Source organism: Poecilia reticulata, chromosome 15 (assembly GCF_904066995.2).
Source record: "Poecilia reticulata chromosome 15, P_reticulata-male-v2, whole genome shotgun sequence".
In the NCBI taxonomy this organism is placed as follows: domain Eukaryota; kingdom Metazoa; phylum Chordata; class Actinopteri; order Cyprinodontiformes; family Poeciliidae; genus Poecilia; species Poecilia reticulata.
In genome coordinates, this window is record NC_088844.1 from 16,125,558 (window position 1) to 16,152,081 (window position 26,524).

The 26,524-nt window shown below is 40.4% G+C and overlaps 1 protein-coding gene across 4 annotated transcripts; it reads left to right on the forward strand.

Moving 5' to 3' along the window:
• Positions 1 to 168: 168 nt before the first annotated feature.
• On the forward strand, positions 169 to 26,072 carry tp53bp2a (tumor protein p53 binding protein, 2a). 4 transcript variants are annotated; one of them, XM_008429563.2, is made up of 20 exons: positions 169 to 278; positions 577 to 739; positions 9,978 to 10,125; positions 10,985 to 11,098; positions 12,710 to 12,780; positions 12,934 to 13,035; positions 13,830 to 14,004; positions 14,123 to 14,304; positions 14,403 to 14,567; positions 16,433 to 16,480; positions 17,467 to 17,650; positions 19,656 to 19,778; positions 19,887 to 20,008; positions 20,094 to 20,502; positions 21,169 to 22,025; positions 22,705 to 22,842; positions 24,050 to 24,183; positions 24,309 to 24,475; positions 24,640 to 24,839; positions 24,928 to 26,072. In XM_008429563.2, exons 2-20 carry the CDS (start codon positions 713 to 715, stop codon positions 24,967 to 24,969), a joined length of 3,408 nt encoding a protein of 1,135 aa, XP_008427785.1. In that variant the 5' UTR covers positions 169 to 278; positions 577 to 712; the 3' UTR covers positions 24,970 to 26,072. The 4 variants fall into 4 exon arrangements, with proteins under 4 accessions (XP_008427785.1, XP_008427788.1, XP_008427787.1 ...); XM_008429565.2 differs by having other exon boundaries at positions 184 to 255; XM_008429564.2 differs by having other exon boundaries at positions 185 to 282.
• Positions 26,073 to 26,524: the final 452 nt, after the last annotated feature.

Consider the following 26,524-nt stretch of genomic DNA (forward strand, 5'->3'; position numbering starts at 1 on the left):
CATTCAATTCATAAATCATTTTATGGTGCAGTACAAGTTTAACCTCCTGCCAGCATCCTTTGGTTTTCCCACACAGCGCGTCTGACCCTTTAGCATTTTCCTCTGTCCCACATAAACAGTGGGGGTGTCTTCAGCTCCTAACCAGGAAAAGGGGGCGGAGCCTGAATTCCAAAGTGGAATGAACTTCCTGTGGCTACGTCACTTTGGGATCGGCTGCGAGCTGTTGAGCAACGCAGACAATCAGCGGAGTTTCGGGTTTGTTACGTTTGCATCTAGCAGTAAGTAAGACATTTAGAATTATTATTTTGTTCCAACCTATTTCCGCTTTTTGTTTGTGTTCTATTCTTTATGTTGTATACATCGTTGTGGGGTATTTTGTAGCAGTTACAAGCTGTTTCAAAGTTCTAAAGCGATGCTCGCTTAACAACGGAAACTTCTGTCCCGAAGGCCGTGTTATGTGTAGCAACAGGTCCACGACGCTGGATTCCATTAACATTACTCTGCTTCATATTTACATATTTCAGTAGAAAAAAAAACAAAAAAAAAAAACAGTATCCTCTTTCTTTTTTTTTTCAGCTGAGGTGAGGACCTTCGAGCTAGAGAAAGTAGCCTTGCCTGTTGTCAGGTTTAGGCTGCGGGATTAAAGAGCTCTCCAGTCTCAACGCTTTCGTCGAAACTGCCTGTGGGGATTCATGCTGGATTGGTTAGCTAAATGCGGTACGAAGCTAAAATGATGCCGGTAAGATTGGATTTATTTACACAAGTTTTATCGCTGTGCTGTAACATATCGTGTCTGTTTTCCTACAGTACGATCGTCATGTTCTTACGTTGTGAATCACCAGGGTATTTAAATTCACGCAGTAAACTGATAGGGTAGCTTCTTCATAAGCTTTTGTTAAGTGTTTTTTGCGGTGATCGGTGCTTGTGAGTGTGCTAGAGGACGTAAATTGCTTCCTAGGATATGTAGTATACAAACCCGCATCAGTCTATTCCCTTAGGACACATACTTGTAAAGAGTGATCATCTTAAGAGCCTAACTACAGAAGCTTTATCATTTGCATAGTCTGTACTTGGATATTCATATTTCTTTGAGCATATACTAGAGCAGGGGGCATATGCCAAGTGTTGTTGGCAAAGGCTAAGCTTAGCTCTGGACTCTTGCCGTGTCATCACTATCATCATCTTCATCATCAGTGGTCCATTGCTTTTGCTGCAGTGTGGGATATAATTTATCAGTACCTCCTTGATGCATGTAGGGAGAGCAGTGGACAGATGTCTGTGTCCTATGTACGGAAAATTAGTATTGAAATGTCATGCTGATGAATAATGATTGGCATATTTCATAGGGTGCTAAATGTCAGAATAAATGATTTTTAAAAATACATTTTAGAATGTAGCATAAAATGTTACATTTAATTCAGAAATTAGGGCAAATTTCCTAGTTTGTGCTGAAACCTGTAAAAACGTTGCTGCAAAATCACAGGAAATTGTTTATGAAAAATAAGTTTTAGACGTTTGCATGAAAATGTTCAACAAATCAAATTTGAGTGTTGAACCTTTATGGTGTTTACTATAAATGTATGTTTTTTTTTGGGTTGAGTGACAGAATATTTTTTGTCACAAGGACATTATGCACACACTATTTCTCAACATAAACATCAGTCAAGTTCTTACGGGCCACTACAAGAGATCTCTCCTGCTAACAGCCGACACTATCTACTCTTACTCTGAATAATTTGAATTAATGAGTTACAGTAACCTTTAATTTCTCTTTGGGGTTAATAAAGTTTGAATTTGAATAAAGCTAAACATTTGTTTTTTTTTCTGAGTGTGTACAGTACATAAACATTAAATAAGCCATGGTTAGGTTGATATAAAACAGTACTTGTTTTCAGGTAACTAAAATCCAATTTTGTTATGCCAACAGGAATAGGGAGGAAAAAGTATTTAGAAGAGTCAGCACAGTCAGTCGCAAAATCACCATCACGTCATTGGAGCAAATGCTGTTGCCTTGCTAATAGTTAAAGTTGCATTTACCTTTATTCGCCTATTGTCATAAATGCTAGAAAACGCAGCATGTGTTGATATAGTACCAATATATTTGTCATCTCAAAGCATTTTACAAGTCAGGACGTATTTATGTTGAAGAATATATAATAGTACTTTATTTGAATACATCCTACCATGTAAATAAATTTAAATTGCGCACATCCCAGTTCTAAGAAATCCGTCTAAATTTGTTGAATAATCATTAACTGTACAACAACCCCTCATCTCGAGTGAACATGAGGAATGTGTTAACAGACAACGTTGCCAGAAGTTGCCTGACGTTGGTGTCTGGCAACCTCTGACATTGTGTTGTATTAACGTTATTACTATGATTATTTTCTTATCAAAACAGCCTTCGAGTTATTTTTAATTAATCGTCTGGCGGCTTAATTTATATCACAGAAGGAACAATTTTTTTCACTCTGGCTGTCTGATTTTAAAGTAAAGCCAGAAGATCTCAGCTTGCAATAAGCTGTATTAACTGTTTTTTAGCGTAACATTTTCTTAATCTCTTTTTTATTAATTAAAGTTCGCCTTACATTGAACGAGGTTTACTGTTGAGTAACAGGTTGTACAAGATGGAGTGATGTTGATTGTATAAACTCATCACGACACATCTTACGCAAGCCCTTATCTTGATTAGCGTATCCTTCTTGGCAACCGAGTTGAATTTGAATAACACCTGTCGTGTTTATGACCTCAGCTTGTTAAGGACATGTAGTCAACATCGTTGCTATCGACAGGCTTCTCTTCTCTCACCCCAAATGATTTTTTTCTCATTAATAGCATGGATGGATGCTGCACGTGTTTTGATGAGATACGGTTTCTTGTGTTTGATTAAAAGGGAAATGGCCTGTGTTCACTCTTTTCTGATGGGAGGTATTGTTTTTGGTTTTTTTGGTTTTTTGTTTTAAAAATTGCAGCACCAATCAGTGACCCAGATTGTAGAGGCTGGTTCTTGGGGAGGAGTGAGTATGTAGTGGCATAATTGTTGGCTGTGATTTAAATGGGGGTAACCGGCAGGGGGGGGGGTGTCACTGTTTCCGGAACACAATAAAGCAAAGGAGCTCTTCAACACTGTGTGGTGGAAACCACATTGTTTGTGCCCCTGTGCCATGGCTGCACTCCGATAAGGGACACTCGTCCCCTTTATTGAACCAGAGCATTGTGTAACTCATTTACATGCGAGTTGCGGTTATCTCTGCTTAAACAGCTTTGTCGAGCTGCTATTTGTTATTCTCACATTTAGGCTTGAATTCATTCTTGTTTATTGACTAATAACTTTTATCAAGATAATTTAAAGGAACAGTTGTGGGAGAACAAATTTAAACAACATAATGTGCTATGGAAAACACTTGGTTTGTTTTACAAATGCAAAAAAAAAGAAAATCCTGTCGGTTTCCTATTTCTTTCCCATGACAAAAGGCTGCTTTGTGAGTAGATTTTTAAGTTAGTACTTGATATGTTTGTGTACATATTTCGGCTATCATTATTCCATCACACATTTTTACCATTTCTCAGTTACACTATCTGATGTAGCAGATTGTGAGAAAGGGGAGTCATACTTCAGGAAGTATTTTTTTGCTGCGTGTCAATAAAAACCTGAGAAGGGTTTCGCCCTGACATCTACACTCCTGTTAACTCTGTGGAAGAGTTGTGGTGTTTTCTCAACTACACCATGTGATAAACAAGGACATTGCATGGACTGATGGACAAAAGGACTGTTGGATTTACATGATCTTTTTATGAACTAAAACGGTAATTTCACCCTTTTTTGTGACACAGAAACTTGGACTCTTATCGGCCAATGCTGCTCTCTTTTTGTTTAATATGATCAGTTCAACAACCTCTTAAGGTACACTTCATGCTATTATAACATTAACCAATTGGTATTATGGACTTCAACCAAAACACTTTGTTTAGGAAGTAAAGAAGTAGCTGTTTCTGCCAGTTTTGTCTGCAAAGGATTAACTGAGTTCTCAACCAATTGGATCACTGCCTCATTCTCAAAGATCATCAGCAGAAGCGAGATGTCTGTAGTGAACATGTTTTTAAAGTAATAAGTCAGCTGATTGTTCAGAAATGAATGATGAACGTGTGTTTTCAGTAGGCAATGTGATGCAACTCTGTTAAAAAAGCCACATAAGATTTTCTCCTAAATTTGGATGGCTCTATATATAGGTTCTATAAAAAAAAAACAACAACTTTGTGTTAAAATCCTTGTTGTCAAAGTAGTTATTCAAAAAAAATAAATCAGCCACAACATAGATGAGTCTTAATATGTAAAGCTGCTATTAACATTTGGACATGGGTTCCAGATTCAGAATCATTTGTCTCCAGGAATTAAAACTTAACAGATTTTTTTTATTATTATTGTTCAATCCCCACTTGTAAAACTGGTACGCTTGCCAGGTTTGTGAACATTAATTTTATATCAACTATACTTATATCAGCCAGCGTCTATTGCTCAGTACTCTGCTTGTTTTTATGTTTTGCTGTTCGGTTTTAAAATTTGATAATTTGTTCTGCATGCATTTGCTTTCTTATTTTATTGCTGGTTTTGATTAGTTTCGCTCTTTAAAACCCTGACTAAATTTCTATTTTTAATTGGTCAATCAATGAAATATTGCTCTGATATTATTAGTTATTTATTCACTGCTCAGAGTTGTCTTTTTAAATAACTTTTGATTGTTTGGAATCAAACTGGCTATGAGTGTGTTAAGGAATGCTCTTCTACTACAGACTTTAGTCAGGATTCATTCCATTGCCATGAAGATGTTATACCTGGAAACTGGAATAGTTCCTGCAGCAGAAAAGGCCATTTCATCTTGCAGTCGGGAGTTTGCCTTCTCTACTCGGTTTTGCATATGAAAGATTAAGTGCCACAAGGGCATCATTCAGTGATAGCTAAGTCCATCTCCCCCGTTCTCCCCAGATTATCATATTTTACATAAATTAAAAAGACCTCAAATATTTAGTATTCATTGATCACTCATACAGTAGGTTGTTTTCTGAAAGCTGACATTTTTTGTTATGTATTTATAATAGCAGTCATATTCAAGACAGTTTGAGTAATTTTGTTTCCCATGACCTCTGTCTTTTTCAGAATCGTTTAGTTCAGGAGCCAGGGCGTCTCCACAAAAAGTAATAATTCTCCTCTGCTTAGTTTCGACTCCGTTTTTTCCTTTATCTCCCAGATTGCCTCTAAGTGGGAACCGTCTCATCACGTAGACCAGAGAGGGGAGGATATTGCGAGAGTGCAGATCATCAAGCGATAGGCTGAGTGCTGCAGTGCAGAGCATGAATAGAGATTGTTGAGACCGAAGTGGCACAGTTTGTTTTAGTGTTGTATAAATCCCTCCTTGTTTTTTCTAAATGCTGCAGCTGAACGACGGCAAATGGATGTTTGGATTCCATATACTGTCTGCAGTTTGTTACTCCTGACCTTTTCTCCCTCATTGCCTCATCCTCTTGTGCCGCCCGCCGTTCCAGTGAGTAGGTGAATGAGATGAAGAGAAATAATGCAGAAAGCCATTAGAGGGGGATTTCTGTTGCCTCACCTTTCTGAAGGACTGCTATGCTGGAAGCGAGTCAACTCTTGGAACTGTGGAGCGCACGCACACATTCACAGACAAACACTGCTGCAGTGTATTAGAATCCAGTAGATATTGGATTCAAAGGTGACTTCATCAACAAAACGTGGCTGATTCATTTTCTTTGCGAGTAATTGAAAACATGGATGTGGACGTAAAGCACAGCAGTTGTAAAGCAAAGGAGCTTTAGAGATGGGTTAAATTATAACATACCCCAAGCTCCCCCCTTATCTTTTGCAGCTGTAAATATGCCTCTTAATGTCTCCTATTTAATCAGTTTATTCACCAATTGGCATTTGATAACATCTTGGGTTCAACTAGTAGTAAATCTCAATGTATTTAATTGAACTTAAACATTTTGCGGACTACGTCCATGCTCTTTTAATGTGGCAACATAACTGCGAAGCAACAATAAATATCGTAGGTACAACGGAGTGGAGCTATTAATGTTTATATTGTCTTAAAAAAATGTAAAACAAACCGTAATATGATTTATTATTATTGTCACAGTTAAATTATTTTACTTGGAGCATTTATTGTTCTCATTTGCGTCATGGAGGAATGACAAATCTAACATCACTCTTTTAGCCTGCTGAGCAGCTGGATGTGGCAGGGGCACGGAAACAGAAAACAATTACTGGACCTTAATGTTGAGACTTCTGAATAGAAAGAATTTGGAACGTCTTGCTGGGCGCTGTCAGCTGCAACCAGCATGGGTTTAATAAAAAAATATCAGGGAAGTTTAGATTTAATTTTAAACACACGTCTGACCCCACAGATGTGTTGCCTCTTACACTACGCCCCATACAAAAAAAAACTGTCACACTAGCCTTTTTCTCTGACCTCTCTGAAATTTCTGTAGTTTTGAAACCGCACGATAACTCCTGTCTAAGAAAGACCCAAATTATAGGTTATCTGTGACTGGATGGGTTTTGATGGATTACTTTGCTATTGCAGAGCAGTTGTACTAAAGCCCTGTCATTAGCCTATCTCTGGACCTTGTGAAACCATCCAGAGAGCAAAACAACAAACCACTGATCCACCTTATTCAATATGTGAGCTAATGGACTATGATCTTGAAGTGAAGGGCAACAGAATTGACTCCCAAGGTTTTGAGGTGGAGCAGATGGATTAATAGACTTGTAGGATTGTTGGAAGTAATTTATTTAATAATCCTGTAACCTACTTTGTCTTTTTTTGATAATAAAGGAGTGTGCCACATGTACATGATTGAAAGTCTTGTTTAGATCTGTAATAATTGACATTTCTTTATCAAAACCATGCATGCAGTCACAAAGAACAGGACATAAATCACATCTTTATCAACTTTATTGCTCAGCCTTATAGCCGCTTCATCTTATGTAACCACATTCTTGGCAGAAACACTGACAAAAAAAATGGTGTCCTAATACAGTAACGCAGAACAAATGAGATGGTGTATATTTGATTTTCAGTCTTGGGAGCCTTTGAGCTCCTTTCAACAGGGAGCTTAAGCACTGCCAGCTGCAGTCTTTCTGCTCCTCTAGATGTGTTCTTATTACAGCACCTTTTGTCTGTGGGTTTTGATGTTGCAGCCTTTCATCTTTAAAATACACCCAATCCTTTCTGTCTCCTGCAGAGAGAGGTCCTACAGCTGACCTCCAAGACTGCGAGGTTTTGTTCTGTCCAAGTTATTACAACTTTCCCTTTAGCCCAGGTACAGAAATGTGATCCAGATAAGGAATTTCTAGATTATATAATATAATGTATATAAATCAGTTTTATCTTGTGCGTACTTGAGAAAATAAGATCACTGTTGTGTCTGAGACAGCAAACTGGTAAGAGGCTATATTTTTATATAGCAGATTAACATAATCTCTGATATATCCCCAGTGACCTTGCCTTATAGCTTCTTCAATTCTAGATAGCCAGAGGACAGGATGCACATTTCTTTAGATTGGCAGTCATTTTCATTTTGTAATTCTTTACCGTCACACCAACGCCAAGTGCTGGGAAATGGCTTTGACTTTGCTGATGCTGTAATAGAATTAGCAGTCTGTTGCCTTAAGAGAATAGCAGAGGCTGCTCGCACCTTCTGCATTCCTGGGCAATCTCTCAAGACAGGAAGGAAGTGCAATTCAGCTTCTGATCCGCTCATTTGCTTCATATCTAATGGACGAAAGGCAAACGAAGCAAATCTCGGCCAAATGTTTTCGTTTCCAGTCTGCATTAGTTTTGCACGGCTCAGAGTTGTTTTAAAGCTGTGTGAAGCTAGCGAGGCTTTCTGGTTATCTGCAGAGTAGCTTTTAATTTGCCCTGCAGTGAGACCATCAAGCTGTTATTGAGCTGTTTCATTTTGCTTGGTGTTGTCTATGAATATTTAATGCTCTCAATTTGTCCAGCTCAGTCATAACAGGGGCTCCAGATACTTTTTTTTCTCCTCTTCATCATGCATAGCAAGGTGATATAGTACTTTTTTTATTTTTTTAAATCATCAAATGACCCACAATCTATAATGTGAAATATTTTTTTCTTATATTGATTTCACTTTTTAAAAAATACAAACTCTACACAAATTCCTTATGTGAATGTAAAAATTAAGTAACTATATCACTTGAGGGTTTTATTATTATGGCCTCATCCACAGGGTGCATGATAAAGTTCTAACTCATCCAGAAGGTTTCTGGGCCCGGTCACTGTTGGCCCTGGTTGGCCCTTTCAGTGTCAGAACTGCCACCCAACACTATTCTCCTCCTATTGATTTCTTCCACCTTCTCTCTCTCTCTGTCAGTCCACCATGTTTACACAGGCAGGTCATGTGTTGTATGTCCTCTGGGATGTTGTGAATTGCTTTGGATTACTTCCTTTGGAGCTTGGACCTTTTACTGTGCGATGACGATGTGGGATGCCAAGTAATTTTCAGTCAAGTTAAGCAGAACCGCGTTAGAATCACCAAGCAGCCATAAATCTACCTTGGTTCCACAGGGTGAGCTTTCACAAAAAAGGAATAAAAGGTTAAATCTGGTTACAATAGTCTGCATCACACATTGCAGGAAAGGATGGTGCTCTCTGTGCTGACAATGATGACTCACCAACTCTGTCAATGGAGTCTTTTCACTGACATCTTTATTAAGCAGTCCGGTCTGGTCAGGGCCTCTGACTCAGCACGCTATTCTCCCCTCCTTCTTGCACTATCACTATAAAACAGTTTGTGTGGTACGATTATCAGAGACTGGCACCAATTCATTCACTCAAGAACCTTAATTTGTGTTCTGATTGAGTCAGAACTGTTTGTCCTCTTCTTTTTGAGTTTCAAACTTATACCCATTTTCATAATGTAGGTAAGACTGTTTTTATAGAAGCTTTTTCTTTTCAAATTAGACTTTAGATGGAATCCTAAAGCTTCCAGCTTGTTAGAAGTGCTTGTGATTCTGTGGTATAAAAGAAAACCTGATTAGTTGTCATATTATCTTATTATTCTAGTATGTTAGTTTAGATAACTTCAGACTTTGTAAACTATGAACTACATCAGGTGCTTTTCATCCACCATGTAGCTCAACCATAGCCAGCCGTTAAGTGATGGCAAATATGAATGAGTTCAGCAGCGTCCAGTAACATACACGCATAGCTCTGCAAACTACAGGCAGTCCTCTCCTCAAACAGAAAACATTCAAGGAGAATTGTTGTAGTTGTTGTTAAAAAGTAAAAAAAAATACAAAGAAACGGGAAAGATAAATTAATAAAAAAGATGGTGACATAAAAATAGCAGTTTGGGTGGATTTATATAGTCAGCGTCAGGGTTTATGTTTGAGCTCTGTGCCAGTGGAACGCTTCACTTCTGTATCAGTGTACAGAATCAGTTCTTATCTGTAGTAGCTGAAGGCTTTCACATTCCATTCCACTTTCAGATGTGTGTAGGTGATAACTTTACATCTTCCCCATAATGCACATTTATCTACAAATCAAGCTTTTCCAGAATCAGCTGTGTAGAGCCGGTTTCCCTGTGTTGGGTTCCAGGGATCTCTCTCCATTGTTAACTGGAGTTGTTCAATGGTGTGAAGTTAAATGGAATTTTGGAAGTTTTTGGTTTTTTTCCCTCCTGTTGACAGACAAACAGAGCATAGAAATGACATACTGCTGGTGAAGGAAATAGACATTGTATGCACACACTCACTGTGAAAAGCTGCCCCATCGGGGAATTCTGCTCCAAATCTCCAGAACTGTGGTGTTTTCTTTGCCATCATCAGCTCCGCTTGGTACCAGGATCCTTTACTCTCATGTTCCTGTTTAAGTTATCTCTGCCTAACATGCTTGGCTAACTACTTCTCCCTCCCTCTGCCTCCTTTCTTTACACAGATGTTCTTGACTGTATACCTCAGCAACAATGACCAACATTTTTCTGAGGTTCCCGTTACCAAGGAGACACTGTGCCGAGATGTGGTGGATATGTGCAAGGAGCCTGGGGAAACAGATTGCCACTTATCCGAGATGTGGCGCGGATCTGGTGAGTCCGGAACAGAAGATTTTTCAGGTCTATTATCCTCGCATTTGGGTTTTCATAAAGATGGTGTGTTCATTTGAGTTGCTTCACAAGAGCTCATCTCAGTATATATCTGCAAAGCAAATTAGGTAGAAACTATAACCACCCTGACAAGAACAAAGCACCTTAATATCTCCTACATCTCCAAAGCAGGAGGTTTGGAGATGTAGGGGGGGTGGGTTATAATTTCAGCCTCCTCTATCCCCTATCTGAGACGTAATGACTAGTCAAAATCAGAACTCAAGTACCAAGGTTTTCGAGCCGTTTCCATGGTGAGGCTTCAATAAGAGTGAGACAAGTACCAATTATTGCGTTCGAGTACTTCCACAAGTAGTCTGAAATGAAATCTCAGGATAATGAAACGGCAGACTCATTTTGCAGTTTTCTACTGGCCACTTTAGATTTAAGATGTTAAGATTTAAACAAAACACTAATAATGATGCAATTTTTATTTGGTTGTTCTGCCGTTATTGTGGATTATTTTGTTGACCTCTGCCTGACTGCGATCTGACGCCCCTTGTGCAATGAAACGGGCTTAAATCTGCTGATGAAAATGTCACAAGAATTGTTGATGAGCCCTTTAGTGCCACGTCAGCCGAAAAGAATGAACAGCACACTTTTTTTTTGTCATTAAGTTTGTGCCAAGAGACCTTATGCCTTTGTGCCTTTCAGTGCAGGTCAAACAACATTCTCTAAGCAAACACCACATGTACACTTGTCCAGCATCGTTTTTGTCACGATTAACTCAAACTGCTTTTTAATATTCTTTTTTTTTCCTCATTTTTGTAATTTTTGTATAACCTCTGATGCCCTCTGTTCACAGAGAGACCTGTAGGTGATGGTGAGCGGATGTGGGATGTGCTCAAAAGATGGGAGCCGCACAGAGGGGAGGTGCGCTTCTTTCTGCGCCACAACCGCGCACCTGGCAGAGAATCTGGTACGATTTCAGTCTGTAAATTAAAGATAAGTAGAGGTGTCGGTGTTTGTTCACTTCTTCTACAAATTCAACACCATTGTGCAAGGGACGTTTGACACAGAGATTCTAAATACCAGAGATTGCTGCAGTTTTTCAATACAAAAAGTCCAGTCGTTAGGAACTTTTCAGACCTGAGATTGCTCCAAACCAGTTTACTTTAAAGGGACAAGATGTTTTTAAGTGAGTTTCTGTGAAGTTACCAGTAATGCCTCTCTTACTTTTAGTATATGAGCTAACATTGAGCAATAATAGCTCATTGAAAGCCTAAAATTTACTCCACTCTTGATAGATTTGGAGCAGACTGACGATATGCAGCTGGTCAGGTGGGTTTTACAGCCAACAGCTGCAGCTTTAGTCTGCAGGACATCAAGCTTAGCCAGTGTCTCTTGTAGAAGTATTTACAAAACTTATGCTTCATTGTGTTCATGGTGTTCTGTTCATGTGAAGATTTTCTTTTTTACTTGTTTAATTGCTTAATTAGCTAAAATCGGTTACCCTTGTTTGACTGGTTGTTTGACTGGTTATCTTTCTACTAAAGCCAAGGAAACCATTACAGATAAAACATATTCCTTTAATCAAATGAATAACTGAACACTTTAGCAAGCAAGCTTTATTTGTATGTTTGAAGCCGAATGAAAGCAGAGAATCCTGGTCATCTTTGTGGCCTGTTTTTGTTTTCTTAAGATGACGAGAAGTATCTTATTGGTTGTTGACCGCCTTCTCGGCTTCTGGTTGCGCAACTAAGCCCTTTTACCCCTCACAGCTTGAGTCTAGCCATGGGATTAGGTGGTTGTTTTCCCTTCCTGTTATCTTCTGCTGGTCTTGTTTCCCACACTGTTAGCTAAGCTTTTCTCTGTCCTTCCAATAAAGCCCTGGATTACCTTTTTGGTTCACTGTGTTTATTACTGTATGAGGTCAAAACAGTAAACCGGAAGGATATGATAAAGAAACTCGGTTGTGTGTGTTGGTCGAATCGCGGTTGTACCTTACGCTTGGATATGAACTCAACAGATCTTGTTTTATATTCAGCTTGTTGTTCATGTAAACCTAGAAGCAATTAAATGATAAAGATCTTGATTAGCGGAATAACTTTGTTTTTGTCAAATCGTAGTTTTGCGACTAAAATTCAAACATCCAAAAAGCACAGACACAGTTTTGTCCCCAGACTCTGAGGCTTACATATTCGTTTAAATCCTAAGATTATTGCAAGTTACAAGGAGCACTTATCCCGCCGGTTATCCAGAGGAGCAGCCCAGCCAGTCTGTTTTAACTGAAGCATGTCCTGTTGTGCTGCAGTGTTATAGAAACCTTGGTGTTTCACTGTGTTTATGTGCGTGCGTGTGTGTGTGTGTGTGTGTGTGTGTGTGTGTGTGTGTGTGTGTGTGTGTTTGAGACACAAACAGGCAAGAATCCAGGGGGAAGTTCCAATCATTTTTCACAGCTACCTGTAAAGGCCACTGCTTTAACAGCTTGATATCTTTTGGTGTCACTAAATTAGAAAAAAAATGGTTACTTGAATGAAACACTACAGCAGATTGTAATATCTGAAGTCTTATTTGTTTTTAATCACAGGAGGGTCAAGAGGCCTGGATTCAAAGAGAAATGGAGTGAGAGCTCCCCCTGAACGAAGGATGGAGAACGGGGTAAAACAAACTATTTAAGATATGATTGTACAATAGTTGAATCTAAAACAAACCAGTTTTATTGTATGAAGATTTAAAAAATCTCTGTTACTGGCTTAATTCAGTGTTTTGTTTTTGTTTATTTTTTCATACCAAATCCCTCATTCATCTTAGGTGGCGACTCCTCGGATGGACATGACGTTAGCCGAGCTACAGGAGATGGCCGCCAGGCAGCAGCAACAGATTGAAGCTCAACAACAGCTGCTCGCTTCCAAGGTGCATAAAGCTGGGAAAAGGAGTCAAAAGAAATTAGTTGAGAAGTGGTCAGGATGAAAGTAAAAGCCAAAATTATTGAAAATGGAGCTCAAGTAGCAGGTGCTAAAAAGTCAGGCACACTGCTGAATTTGAGAATACTAAGAATGTATTCGGTGGTTGTGACAGAATAGTGGGCTGGATTGTTAATGATTGCAGGATACGTTTCTGGTATCTGCAAAATATACATGACTTCCTGCTGGTAGTTGAATACATCTCCCTTCTGTTTTTAATGACCTGGTTCCCCATCCTGGTTTGGATTTATTTGTTAGGTACGGTACTTTTTTTAAAAAAAAATTATTTTTTAAAGAACTGTAATATAATTTAAGCACCTCTAAGTTTGGTGCTCGGGCGTTCTAAGATGTTTCCATTCCAGTATACGTAGTGAATGAGGACTGCATGGGAAGCCAGCTGTTTAAACACCATTCATCTCGACTGCTTAACACCATTGAATAAGATCAATCTCCTGTCATTTAACTGTAAAGCATATGGAGAGATATTGTTTTTATAACCACTAAATGGAATGGTGTAAAAGGATACGCAGATAAAACAAAAACATAAATGTATCTAAAAACCGCAGCTGTATTAAGTCGGTAATGTTCTTAGCGCGAAACATTTTAACGGTTTGTATCAATCTGGGGGATTCTGCTTCCAGTGGTGTTCAAAACAAAGTGTGCAAGAAATGGACGTAAAGTTTGCAAGAGTACACTGTGTGATGTTTGCCCTCCCGTAACACTTTCTTAATCTCCCCTCCGCAGGAGCAGCGGCTGCGTTACTTAAAGCAGCAGGAGCAGCGTCAGCAGCAGCAGGCGTCTGAGCAAGAGAAGCTCCAGCGTCTCCGAGAAAACATCGAGAACCAGGAAGTGCGACTCAAGAAGGTCAGGGCTCTCAAGGGCCAGGTGGAGCAGAAACGTGTCAGCAATGGCAAATTAGGTGAGCTTAAAGACTTTTTGTGTGTGTGTTTGTTTTTGAGAGCATCTCAGAACGAAAGCGTCTGTACTTACGTTTCTGTTTGCATCTTTTTCTTTCTCCTCTCACCCCACTTCTGCAGTGGAAGAAATCGAGCAAATGAATAACCTTTTCCAGCAGAAGCAGAGAGAACTAGTGATGGCCGCATCCAAGGTGGAGGAGCTCAGCCGGCAGCTAGAAACGCTTAAAAACGGCAAAAAAGACAACATGCATGACAATCAAAGCTCGGTGGCAGAGCTGGACCGCCTCTACAAGGAGCTTCAGGTGTGCAGAAATAGACTAAGACGATTAAAAGTTAAGCAAGCATAATTTATGTACTTAAATAATGATTCTTATTTTGCCTGGTCTGCCGCACTGGTCAGCTGAGAAACAAGCTCAATCAAGATCAGAACTCAAAGCTGCAGCAGCAGAGGGAGAATCTAAATAAGCGCAACATGGAAGTGGCGGCCATGGACAAACGGATCAGTGAGCTCAGAGACCGGCTGTGGAAGAAGAAAGCGGCTCTTCAGCAGAAGGAGAACTTGCCTGTGAGTTTCATCATTCCAAATCTTTCCTTTTCCATCTTTGACTTGCTCCACTTGTCGTGAGCTGCGTTTCCATTAACCATGAAGTTGCGCAAATTGAGATCGTGAAAGTAAATGCGCTTAATGGAAACACGGCAGTTTCAAAGTTTTTGTGCTATGATGAGGTGTCTGTAGGATGAGGGCTTATCATGTGAACAAGCTTATTCACATGAGATTTTAATTTCATTTATTATTTGATGGAAACACCGCACCTTGGGTGTTTTTCGACTTTAGCAGAATATGGACAAAGATTTGCGCACATTTGTAATGGAAACGCAGCTACGTTTTACCAAAACTCCTATTTGTCACAGATCTTCACCTAGTGGCCTTAAAGTAAGGGTGTTTCTGTCTCTGTTTTACATCAAGCCTCAGACGCCACATTATTCAGAGATCAGCCATGACGTAAGGCAACCCAACCCTCTTATCTTGTTTGGAAGAACTATTTAACTCCCCCGCCATACAAATCGATTCTTTTCGATTTGTTTTCCTGATTTATCTTTGTTTGGGAATAAAATGATATGATCATTAGGACAGAGTTGCATTTTGCATTCTCACTTCTTCCCCATCCCACTCTACAGTCTCATTTTGGCAGAAACGAGTCCTGACGACAGGGGAGCTGAAATGAGTGCAGTCTGTCATCAAGGCAGGCAGGCAGGAATGTCTTTAGATGTTATCTTTTCTGGCCTCCCTCTTAAAAAAACAAAAAAACAAGAGCAACCAGTTTTCTTAAAGAAACATGACCATTTTACAAATATTATATTATGATTTTAAGATTCATTTATGAAGTAAAAGCTGAAATATATAGTACTTGTTAGAATTTGGCCGGCTGAGGTTTTTCGGTTTTTCTCTTTGGCTTCGTCTCTTTGGCAGTAAAAGTACTGAATGTTCTGCCTCGCCTCCCCCCTGCTCTTCCACTCCACTCTTCCCTCTTCCAGGAGTTGTTTTGTACACATGTTGCCATGGGACTGTAATTGGGAGTCAACAGACTTGTTTGTAAAACTGACTGTGAGGAATACATTTTTTTTACTTCTGCCTTACGGTGGAAGTGTGGAATGAAAATGTGCCTTTTTTTTTTTTTTTTTTTTACTTATATGCTTTGCAGCTTTCTCATGTTTTAAAAAAAAATTTAAATTCTTTTGAACATGTGGGTTCTTTTTTTGTCTCTCAAAATAACTTTCTTTTCCTATCAAATTCAGGTCTAATCAATAACTTGATAAATGCACAAAAATCCACTTAGCCATCCTGATGTGTAACTTTGTCTTGTAGAAATAAAATCTATCAGCCTGCAGTGTCTATAAGTTGGAGTATAAATAATAAATGACCTTGTTGGTATATCACATATCGTGAGGTTTTGCTAAAAGCTTCTAATGAGCAACATACAACCTGCATTAAAGCATCCCAGCTTGTTGTTTAAACCCTCTTGACATTTCTATTAAACCAGGGTCAGTATATGGAAGTGTTTGCGGTTTTGTGTGTGTGTGTGTGTGTGTGTGTGTCTGCGTTTTTAGAGATGGAAACCCGAATAGGCCTTAAGGAGAAGGTGCCTTACCCGCAGCCTGCCTTGAATCATAATGAGTGATCCCCTTTCATACCAGCACAAAAACACAAGCCACCCAAAGCCACATTTTCCTCCAGCTCAGCAGCAAAAGTCTGGCAGACATAGTTGCCACATATTGGCCGAAGAACGATGCTCAGTTGTCCCCACATGATCTTGGTTACATCCCCCCCCCCCGCTACAGAACACAAAGAGGCTAATATTACGTTGAACAGGAAGGATTATTTGGTCTTTTGAACTGCTTTTGCATGTTTGTGCTTTTTGTTTTCTCAAGAATGGCTATCCTGCTAAAGAGAGGGCTTCAAAAGACGCTCACCGTCAGGTAACTAAATTAGTACTGCAGCTGTACCTTTAACTGCTTTCTAATCACAACTAAGAAGCATGACTTCTTTACACAGGAAATTTCATCAGTGTTTGGTTTAGTTTACCTTTCAGCATGACATTTGAAGCATGTTCATTTTCTTATAGAGGTCATCTTTGGCTGATAATAAAAGAAAAATCATGTTAATTTCAGCCAATTCATTTAGTCTACTCTGTAAGAAAATTGTTAAAGATTATTATTATTATTATCATTATTTAATAAATTTTAGCCACTGCTTTCATGCTTATGACTGATTTTAAAATGTCTGTTTTTATACTTCAGATCAAACAGGTTGGGTACATTTAACAAGTGATGCAACGTATACAACATCTGTTCAATTTAGAAATATTTTTAATATGATAATTTCACAGAATATTATACCCTTTTGCTGTATATAAAATTGATATTAGTTGGTTAATTTGTTGGGCTATCAGCTCGTGTATCCACCCTGAAGTCAGTTGCTTCACAGATGTGACAACTGTCACACGCACCTGTAGTTTTTAAGACATTGGTCTGAAAAGGTTACTGGATGGCACTTCTTTAGTTTAGAAAAACCTCATCACTACACCCTGAATAAAATCTTAAGCAGTGATGAGTTGTTTCAGCAAACCCCTTTGTGGGTTTAAATCAACTCTTATTGATTTCAAATGTGGTAAAATACTGTTTTCCACATCTTGAACACTGAAGTCAGCATCTCATAGCGCCACCTACAAGTCAGAAAAGAGCATCTCCTTTTTTTTTTTTTTTTTTTCCTTTTTTGTTATACTCATTTCAATCATTAGTTTCTCTTCTGTTACATTGTTTATTTAGGTTCTCATGTATTGAATTTTCTCTTTTCCATCCTGTTCTGCTGCCACCGTCCTTCGTCTGACTAGTTGTAATAAATGCCGTCTTGTTTTGTCTTTCCTGCCCTTTCTTTCCCCTCCTCTGCTCCCTTAATACCACAGCTGCCCTCTGATGGCCAAGCCGGGCTGCAGTCCGGACCGTCTCGTGTGGCAGCAGTTGGCCCTTACATCCAGTCATCCACCTTGCCCCGAGGTCCATCGAGGCACGAGCTGCTTGTAAAACCAGGCTACCCAGACGGCACCGCCACTCTGCCAGGCAGCGACTCCCAGAGCAAGGCTAGTTCAGGTGAGAACCTCTGACTAGGCAGCAACCACCTGATTTGTCTTATTTTATTATATAAACAACATATATATGCATATTACAAACAGCTGATCTATTTAAAATTGTTTTAGCAACTTCTGAACTGAAGCCCTTCATTACTGAGATGCTTAAAAACCTATTTTGCTGTTGGTTTTTTTTTTTGTCTGGGGGAAATGTCCTGATTCTTGCAGCAGCAGCAGAGCAGACTGTTACTCCTGCTGAGTGTGAAGTCAGTTTGAGCTCAGAAGGTAGCCAGTTTCCTCATCCACTGTCTGCTGTGATCTATTATTTCTCATTTTATTTTAAGGACAAATAGTTTCTCCCCACTGTCTTGAAGATCTCTGTAGGCTAATATTTGCAGTGAGTTGGGGGAGTGTTTTTCTATGAATTCTTTTCACTACTGAAGCGATGATGATGATGCTTAAACAATAGTTTGCTTCGATCTCTTTAGCAATACTTTAAGCTTTTTGCAGAAATAATGACTTTTCTTTTCTGTCTTTGCAATCCTTTTGCGTTTTACAAAAACAAGCCGTTAAGCCTTTGTAAAAACAAATTAATAAATAAATAAAATAAACTGTAGCTTAGCAAAAAATACGAGCTCAGCTGGGCAAATCTAAAACTGATTCAACACCTAAGAAGGATGTGTTTATTTTCTTGGTTTACATTGATGCCAGAGAGCCTCTGCCTGTAGTGTTGTGTGTCCAGATCCCAGTGAGGTTTTACAGTCGGGAGCAGGGGGATCCACTGGACCAGTGCAACATAAAACATTGCTTTGCACTGTCTAATGGGATTCACTTGAGTCACTCTCTTATCCATTCATCTGTGGATAATAGACCATCTGTGTACACCATAGTATTAAAATAAAATCTCATCCGATGTGAAAACTGTTCATTACAAAATATCAGCAACATCGCACACTCACATTCCCGCTGCGTCTTCATCAACCTATATTTGTCCGTTTCTAGCAAAACAGCACGAAGGCAGTGAAAGTAACATGTTTATTTTTTCCCCAGTCTGTCCTGTTGCATGCGATTACTTCTGCATGGTGGGTTGATGTGCAGCATGATAAGAAAAGAGAGAGAGAGAGAGGGATGGGCGGGGACAAAGAAGAATCTGTTCTTAATAAACAATTGTTCCCAGTTCTTCTCTAGCGTCCGAAGTGTAGAGCAAAGTATAAATCTGTCTCCAGGAAGCTGCGCTGCTCGCCGCATGGCCCCTCAGGGGGGCCAGTGCCAGGGCTCGGCCAACATCATGTCTAGAGCAAAAGAAACCTGAAGGTTTTAAGACTGCTTTGCTTCTCTTGTCTTTGAATGCATCTCCGTTAGAAGCCATGTTCTTGCTTAAGCCTCTGAAAGAGCTGCGGGCTAAAAGAAAAGGTACACACTCGTGTTTGTGTGCGTGTGTGTGCTTTCAGGACTTCTCTATCGTGTCGAAACATTTTAGATACTTTTCATTTGATGTTACTTATAATTTTGATAGCTCAGCATGTGTTGTTCTGCCATTTGCGTAAATCTCGCTTGTTGAGATTTTTTTTTTATTTTTCCCTTGTCCGTTCTTTCTCTGCATCGCTAAATGGGTCAGTTGGAACAAATGCATAACCTTCACTTGAGCTGACAGTCAGAACAGACTGACAAACTCAGTCTGTTCGCGTTTGCACAATGTGCACTGACGTACGACTCCTCTTCATTTGGTTTCCTGCAAGTCTTATGGAAATATCCTCATTTTCCCATGGTTGTGATGCTAATCTCGCTGGAAGCAAGTGCTCCGTGCTTTATGGCTCATCTGACTGCAGACATACTTGGCCATTGGCTCAGTCTTAGCCAGTCATCCAAAAGCAAGCCATAAGCGGGGAGATGTTCTCCAAACTTTGTGTTTTATTATGAGTTATCCCCATTTCTAGTTCAGTGTGGTTGATTTGGTTTCGTTATTTATGTCAGGAATATTGTACTATCTGAACAACCCTTCCTCTCTTCCTCTTCCTCCTCCTCAGGTCTGCAGCCTGGAAAGCCGGCAGACTGGAACTCCTCAGGTCAAGGTCCAAAGGTCAATGGACCCGGCCCAGCTTCAACACTGCCACGGATGACCTCTTACTCCAACTCTAACACAGAACAAGGTAAGAGGACCACACACAGAATCTGAATTCTTTCCAGAACAATGTAAGAACTGATTTAGCAACCTTCTGCCCTGTCGTTTTTAATAAATAAATTTACTGTATAATCAGATGAATCTGAACTGAAGAGAGACAGGAAGGCGCGCCCCTTCTCCATGTTTGAGCCGACGGAAGCTCCCGCTGCCTCCCTTCGCAAGAACCAGAGCAGCGAAGACCTGGTCAGGGATGCACAGGTGAGAGAAAAACTGGTTTAGTGTTAACCGATAGAAGCGCTTCCTCACATCTAAAAGGTTTTCCTTCTCTTCCATATCCATCCAGTCTGCCCCGAAATCCGCAGTCAAGGTGCCCCCTCCTGTTCCCACCAAACCAAAAGGTCCCAGCGTTGTTCCCTACAGCAAGCAGGGCCTGAACACGGGCACTTTCCCCAAGACGAAGCCCCACAGCCAGCAGCCGCCGGCCGCCCTGGGCCGCAGCCCTCTACCTCCCTCTCAAAGCCAGACACTCCCGCTGCCTTCCAAGCAGGACGCGCCGCCTGCAGCCACGGTCCGACCTTTCACCCCAGAGCTTCCGTCCTCCAAAGACGGCAGCCTGACGAAGCCGTCGACGGCAGACGCTCGCTCCATTTACTCCATGTACACTCAGCAGCCCGGTTCAGGAAAGCCTTTCCAGTCTGGGATCCAGGGAGCCCTCAACAGGGCTCAGACCCGCCCCAACGGGTTTACCAGCGGTGAGAATATTCACGGTTATTCATTTTGATCATGGCTCGCAATAAATTAGAATAATTATGGAAACGTAAATTTATGTCATTAATTAAGACGTCTGTTTTTTTAGATTTATGACATGGACTGATGATTCAAATGTGAACCTACTGAAAGCATAAAACTTATGTTTTCAGAAAATTTTTATATCACAAAAGACCATTGAAAAATAATTTTTAATAGACATGCCATCAGACAGATTTGAAAATTGTCCAGCAGATAATTATTGAAACCTCAACCAGGTGGGTCATTGCTAACAACTGATTGTTCAGACTCCTGTTTCTAGGCATGTTGGTGGAAAGTTAAAAGGAGGAAAAAGCATGGTGCTATATAGACATTGTTACTCGGTCCGTAAACTGTTATTGGTGAATGTAATTATTTTTCATTTGATCACTTTAGTTATATTTAGCCTGTGGAATGTTGCAATTAGGTTTCTTGGTTGATTTTTCTTGGCATGTTCAGTCTGGTGGCAGCAGTAAATACTAAAACCAGGACTTAAGGCTTTAATGATGTGACTCCACCTCCATCTACTTCAACATACTGTGGGTTTCTGTGAGCATAACGGTTTCCCAGCAACAACACAGCCTCTCTCTTAATGACCAAACTGAGTGTGTGTTTCCTGTATTTTCCTGTAGTTTATGGCAAACCAGTGATTCCAAGTGGAGGCACCCAACACCTGGAGAACCCGTACCTGGAGCGCCGCTCCCCGGCCCCTGAAAACGAGGTTGACGGTGTCAGGACCAACAGCGGGAGTCCCAGCGTGTCTGAGGACCCCCAGCCAGAAACGGAGCGCATCCCCCGTCCTCTCAGCCCCACCAAGCTGCTCCCCTTCATCTCCAACCCCTACAGGCACCAGAGCGATGGTGACCTGGAGGCCCTCAGAAAGAAGCTCTACAACGCACCGAGGCCCCTAAAGAAACGCAGCTCCATCACTGAGCCAGAGGGTCCAGGAGGGCCCAACATTGAGAAGCTGCGCTATCAGAAGACCACCCTAAAAGCAATGGAGACCGCCGCTACCATGCCAACCACTCCAGCTTTTGCCAGAGAAACAGAAAAGGCGGGAGACGGACCTGCGGGGCCGCATGTGCAGAACCCGCAAAGCATCGCAGAAGTCCCCCAATCAGAGATGGATCAGGCTCTGAAGAGAGGAGAACTGCCGTCGCACTCGGCCGGCGCAAACGTCCCGCCTCCTGTCACGCCCGAACAGACCCCACCACCTTCAGCCTTTCCAGACTGTGAGCTCATCATCCCACCCCCTCCTCCGTCCCATCCGGCTCCCAGGCCCGACGACGCGCTCTTCCCTCCGCCACCCCCTGCTGGCATGGACGACACGATGCCCACTCTACCTCCTCCACCTCTCGAAAGCTTTGTTGAAGAGTTCCCCCCGTACCCCCCACCGCCGTACCCCAGCGGAGCGGAGCAGGACAGCCTGGGAGAGGACACGTTTAACATGAAGGCGCCTGAGGTCACTGGACAGGTCACGCTGCCTCCGGTACGAACCGTCATCATCCTAAGCAACTTTTTTCCATATGTTCTGTTGTCACCTGTTTTGTTTTCTAAAGCATTCAGTTATTCTGTGGTCTATTTTAAAACTCCTTCAAATCTCCAAAAGAGCAAGTCATGAGTGAGTTTGTGCAAGTTCTCCTGGTCAGTGGAGGTGAACTGATCTGATGTTGTTATATAACCAGAAATCCTTGTAAATCACTGCTATTGTTTTCTGGAAAATGGGTCCTGTTCTCCTAACACTAAGAGGATATATTCGAAAATAAACACTAATTTGTGTTTTGTTGTTGCTAAGCTGTTAAAAAAAGACGTGCTAAGCGGTTTTCGTGGAGATGTGGAAGGTTTTGAAAGAACAAATCAGCAGGATAAGAGTAGTATGACCCATTTTCTCTTCCCTCTGGTTCAGTTTCTCTCACCTCTGTAACCAGCATAAAAAATTAAAGGACTTTTGTTCTTAATCAGGTTGCATAACAAAGGGAGGACTTTTTTTTCCCCCCTGCGCTTTCACTTATAACCTGGATTAACATGCACACAGAGCTGGAAAAACATTTTACTGCCCTGATCCACAGGCGACCTGAGCAGACTGAGAGCAGACGCTTCAACACAGGCTGCACTCATGACGGCTGTTTGTTTTAAGTGATGATTAAATCCTAACTACTTTTTTTTAGGGAAAGAGGACTAATTTGCGCAAGCCTGGTTCTGAACGCATCGATCACAGCATGAGGGTGAAGTTCAACCCTCTCGCTCTGCTGCTGGACTCCTCTTTGGAGGGAGAGTTTGACCTGGTCCAGAGAATCATCTATGAAGTAAGGCCTTTTTCCATCAAATGAAACATTTTCTGTTGCTCCCCCCCCGATTTTATTTATTTTGGGTTTGAGCTAGAAAATCTAACAAACAAAAAAAAGTTCATGGTCACTATATTTAAAAATCCCATGACTGCAAAATTAGAGCTGCACTAATCAGATTCTGTGGATAATTTCGGATCACTTTTTTTTTTTTTTTTTTTTGTAAAGATTTGACCTGTTACAGATTTTAGTTGATTCTGATTGAAGTCAATTGAAATGACAGCAAAACACTTTTTTTCTTTTGTTTGGGTTTTTTTCAGCTTTCTACATAAATGAAATATGCAGTTCCTAAAAAACATTTTTATTTAGTAAAGCATCATTTTCTGAAACAGGCCAATGTTACAAATTCAGTAAAACACACCTCAATGTAGGATAGAAATGTACATAAAAATATATATAGTAATACATATGTAAAAGATCCTTTGAAATGCACATAACTGGCTTTACCCTTATTTCACCTGTGTCTTATTATTTTTTCTGTTTTATATTTCTTCTACAATTTGTGTAAATATGCATGCTTCCATTTACAATCTAACTTGCTGCTGGTACACATCAATACAGGAAAGGATAGTTCTGTTCTATTTTATTTTTAGTTTTTGAACACCTTAAAATGTGGAAATTCTCCAGATCATAAGATATTCTTTTCCCCAGCAACATTAATTCAAAATAACAATGTTAGATATAACAATCTAACACCATCAAATTATGTTATGGTGTTAGATTGTTACAATTATTTCCTGCAACGAAGCCGTTGCCTTAAGCTTCCTTTCTTCTGAGAACAAATGCTAATCTCCTGATTTTGGCACAGAGACCGTATCACACTGTGTGAGAGAGCAGTCGGTGTTACACACCTGCAGTCAAACAAGATGTCACTAATATTTTAAAGTGGGGATTAAACACAGCTAACATTTTAGGCTGTCTGTAGTATTTTACCACAATTAGTATATTAGCATGGCTAGTATCACTGGCCGTAAACATCACACTTTGTATTTTGTGTAAAGTTAGCAAAGCCTTTACACCTTTACTGTCAGATATTCATCAACATGGATAACATTTCCTAATCCAGGAGGTTCTATGACAGCAAATACAACGAAGCTGAGAGTCCAGTTCCAAGTTTCACCCCGTTTAGGGACCGTTAAACATGCTTCCCTTCATTCTCCAAACTCAGGTAGAGGATCCCAGTCAGCCCAACGACGAAGGCATCACAGCCTTACACAACGCTGTGTGTGCTGGACACACGGAGATTGTCAAGTTTTTAGTCCAGTTTGGCGTCAACGTTAACGCTGCGGACAGTGACGGCTGGTAGGTTTACCGTCTCTGACTTAGTTGATGTAGAAATGATTGTAGCTGTTATTTGGGGGTTTGGGTGGGGTGTATCGTACTCGCATTAACCTTTTTTGATCATTTTGCCCGTCCCCCTTTTACAGGACCCCTCTTCACTGTGCCGCATCCTGCAACAACGTACAAGTGTGCAAGTTTCTGGTGGAGTCGGGTGCAGCGGTCTTCGCTATGACCTACAGTGACATGCAGACGGCAGCAGATAAATGTGAAGAGATGGAGGAGGGTTACACTCAGTGCTCGCAGTTCCTTTATGGTCAGTAAAAACTGTTTTCTAACATTGGCCGTTACCACCTTTGTACATGTTTTTTTTTTTTTTTTTTTTTTTTTTTTTTTTTGTAGTTTTTGCTCTCTTGACAAAAAGTGCTGCTTGATATGAATTTTTTTTCTATTTATCTTTGTGTCAACTTGACTTCTCAGGTGTGCAAGAGAAGATGGGAATAATGAACAGAGGTGTGGTCTATGCTTTGTGGGACTACATGGCTGAAAATCCCGATGAGCTGTCTTTCCGTGAGGGAGACTGCATGACCATCGTTCGCAGAGAGGATGAAGACGAGATCGATTGGTGGTGGGCCCGTCTGGGCGACACGGAGGGTTACATTCCTCGTAACCTGCTAGGGGTGAGTTAGGAGCCTCTACAATCAATCTTAAAACACGAGAATTGTCATGAAACGTTTGCATTACTGACACGTGTGTGTTCTCAAACAGCTCTATCCCAGAATCAAGCCAAGACAAAGAACCCTGGCTTGAAACTTGTGGATCTCAGCACGGCTCTGCACTGGCAGAAACTGTGGAAAATGTTCACCTCCACACCAAGGCTTTAAAAGACTGGGGGAAGGGAAAGGACCCTGCCGAAATGAAGAAACGAGAATAGACCAACCGATATGAAGGATCAACTGTTTCTGGCACTTTGTTTTATCTACAACAGAGGAATTTTATCTCGCTTATTCTTTCCTGGACATAATTAAGACACAAAATGTATTTTCTTTGTGTGTGTTTTTCTGTTTCTGTTATTATCCAAAACTGCACTTACACTGACAGAAACCCAAATTTCAGCGACAATTCAGTTTTTGTCCTGAAACACTTCTCTTACAAAGTCTTACAAAATATTTCTCTGTGTGCTGGTTGTTTTCTAACACGTTTTGGTTTTACCGTTGCATGATGTCAAAAAGCAGCTGAGGATGGTATCGACACATTCTGTTACTAAAGCAGTTTTCCATTCTGTAAAATCTGCCTTGAAATATCGGCTTGTACCTCTTGTTGTTTTAGTTAAAACTCAGAGAGTGAAATGACCAGAGGAGGAAGCGTTGATTGCTTCCTTGCAAATGTGTCCTGTGGTCCATGACGCCTAGTGGCCCAGTCAGCTTTTCTGCACTGACACCTGGTTGAGCAGCCATACATGTATCTTTTTCTATTTTCATCACATAAAAACCAGTAAAAATCCAGCTCTAGAAAATGTAGTTATTGTGAAAACTCATGTGATTTTCAAACTTAAGACTTTTTTTTTGTTTTGTTTTTTACTAAAAAAGGAAATGTTAAGGAGTACATGTATATTTTTATTACGACCATTCCATTATACTATAGTAACGCAGGACAATGAGGCTTATACTTTAAGCCTTAAATTCTTGCAATCACTGTGAGGAAACGTGCATAAGGTTGAATGCGAGTCAAACAGGGCGTAGCCGAAAATAAAAATCTTAAAAATTATGTAACCAGTAAGATCCACAAAGGTAGCTCATCACATATCTGTTGGTGCAGATGTATTTATTTTTGTTACTATTTTCCTTAGCCTTTTCATCACAAACGCACTATTGTAGTATTTTAAACATTTACAATAAAATACTTTGTACTAACGTCGTCTAATGGTTATTGTCATAAACGACAGTTTTTTATCATTTGTCTTCCGATTGATTTTTGTTTGTTTGCTTTACTTTTATTTTGAGTACAACATGGTTAAACGCAGTGCATCTGGAAAGTATTCACAACCTTCCTCAAACTTCTACATATAAATGCTTCATTATGACAGTGTGGGGGGAAAAAAGCTTGAGATTCTTGCAAACTCATTAAAAATAGAAAACCAAGAAAGCACATTCACCTAAGTATTTCCAGCCTTTACCATTGAGGTGGCAACAGCATACTGTAGGAATGTTTTGCAGCAGAAGAAAGTGATTTGACTGTTCCTCCTGACCTCAGACTGGCCCAGCGGTTCATTTGTCAGCAGAACAATGACCCAAAGCACATGGCCAAGATCTCAAAGGAGAGGTTCAGAACTACTCTGTGACTGTCCTGCAGCGGCCATGTCAGA